At 46.6% G+C, this 1,520-nt stretch overlaps 1 protein-coding gene across 1 annotated transcript in view; it reads left to right on the top strand.

Annotated features, from left to right (window-relative positions):
* The window catches only part of LOC104520714 (trefoil factor 2-like), a 3,700-nt gene extending 2,977 nt beyond the window's left edge, over positions 1-723 (top strand). Inside the window, 1 exon segment of the mRNA XM_029083626.1 lies at positions 716-723. Within this exon segment, the coding sequence (XP_028939459.1) occupies positions 716-723 (8 nt within the window).
* The last annotated feature ends 797 nt before the right edge of the window (positions 724-1,520 follow it).

Here is a 1,520-nt window from a genome sequence, read left to right on the forward strand (position 1 = left end):
TGTGCTTGGCATGCTCTGCCAGCCCAGGGAGGCTGGAGGCCACACTCGAGGGAGTGAGCAGGATGGGGTCTAACCCCTTCCCAGTGCGGGTGCAGAACTTCCTCACCCAGGGTGTGAGTCAGGAAATGCTTGCTAAACCCTAAAAAGACCAGCTTCTTGCACAGAGGGTTGGGTGTTCCTGACCCAGCTGATTCCAACCCACCCCACAGTGTATTTTGTACCAGAAACAATTCACCATAACTCAGTTTGACTGATCTGAATCATAGCTAGGAAACGCATGTACAGATGGGAGGGGAGAGCGGTTGCTAAAAAAAAAATTGCCTTTTTGATATCCTGCATCTAGGCAAACTCTTCTTAGAATCCTAGAATTGTTTGGGTTGGAAGGGACCTTGAAAGGTCATCTAGTTCAAGCCCCTTACAGTGAGCAGGGGCACCTTCAACTAGATCAGGTTGCTCAAAGCCCCATCCCTTGAATGTTTACAGGGATGAGGTTTCTATCACCTCTCTGGGTAACCTGTTCCAGGGTTTCACCACGCTCATTGTAAAAAATTGTTCCTTACATCTAGTTGAAATCTCTCCTCTTTTAGTTCAAAACCATTACCCCTTGTCCTCTTGTTACAGGCCCTGCTAAAATAGTTGTTCCCAAGCATCTTGTGTAAAAAGATTCATGCAAAAAACATATCCCTTAACCTGCTTCTCGTCTTTCTCTCCTCAGCTTGTTAGAAGAGAAACTTCCATCAAGAACTTTGCAATCTCTGGACCTACTCCAACAGGACACAACAGCCAGAGGTCCCAACTGAGACTTTATAGTTTGCAACAGCTATGATTTCTATGTCATTTTTACCTTGGATTGACTCCTTTCTGATGAAAAGTAACTTGCAGCTTTTATTCTTTCAGTAGGCTAGTAGTGTGTAGTTTTTCACTGTAATAAAACGCCTGAGACACAATTCACGAGGTGGCTGCTATCTTTATTTTAAAGCTCTGTATTTCTCTGTTTCCCAGGAAATTTGGCACCTTAGCAACCTGCCAATGACAGAGTAGTCACTAACACTTCCGAAAGGAACATGGCACTCAGCTTTTTGTGTTAGTTACAGTTCATACTTGGAAGTGACTGTTTGCATTTGTGAGCTGATTTGTGGCTTCACACGGGCCACTCGCCCTTCTGAATGCTGAAAATATTCAGTGTTTTCCTTTTTATGGCCACAGCTGTGGGTTTGGGCTGGGGTTTTTTTTCCCCTTTGAGATATAAGGAAGGGTACATTTTTAGCTGACCACCGAGCTGGTCTGACTCAGCCACCTCCTGCTCTCTGCATCACCGTGTCTCTGGTGCTGCCAGTCCCTCGGTGCTGCTACCAGCAGGGCATGGGGTAGCTCAGGAAGGCAGGTACCCACCTGGTACCCTACCTAACCCAACATGAGCCCTGGCTGCTGATGCAACTGAATCACCAGGCACCCTCACTGTTAACCAGCATCCCCATGAACGGGTCACATGGGTCAAGCTCAGGAAAAGTCTCTGCAAC

Source organism: Antrostomus carolinensis, unplaced genomic scaffold (assembly GCF_000700745.2).
Source record: "Antrostomus carolinensis isolate BGI_N321 unplaced genomic scaffold, ASM70074v2 scaffold52, whole genome shotgun sequence".
Taxonomy (NCBI): Eukaryota; Metazoa; Chordata; class Aves; order Caprimulgiformes; family Caprimulgidae; genus Antrostomus; species Antrostomus carolinensis.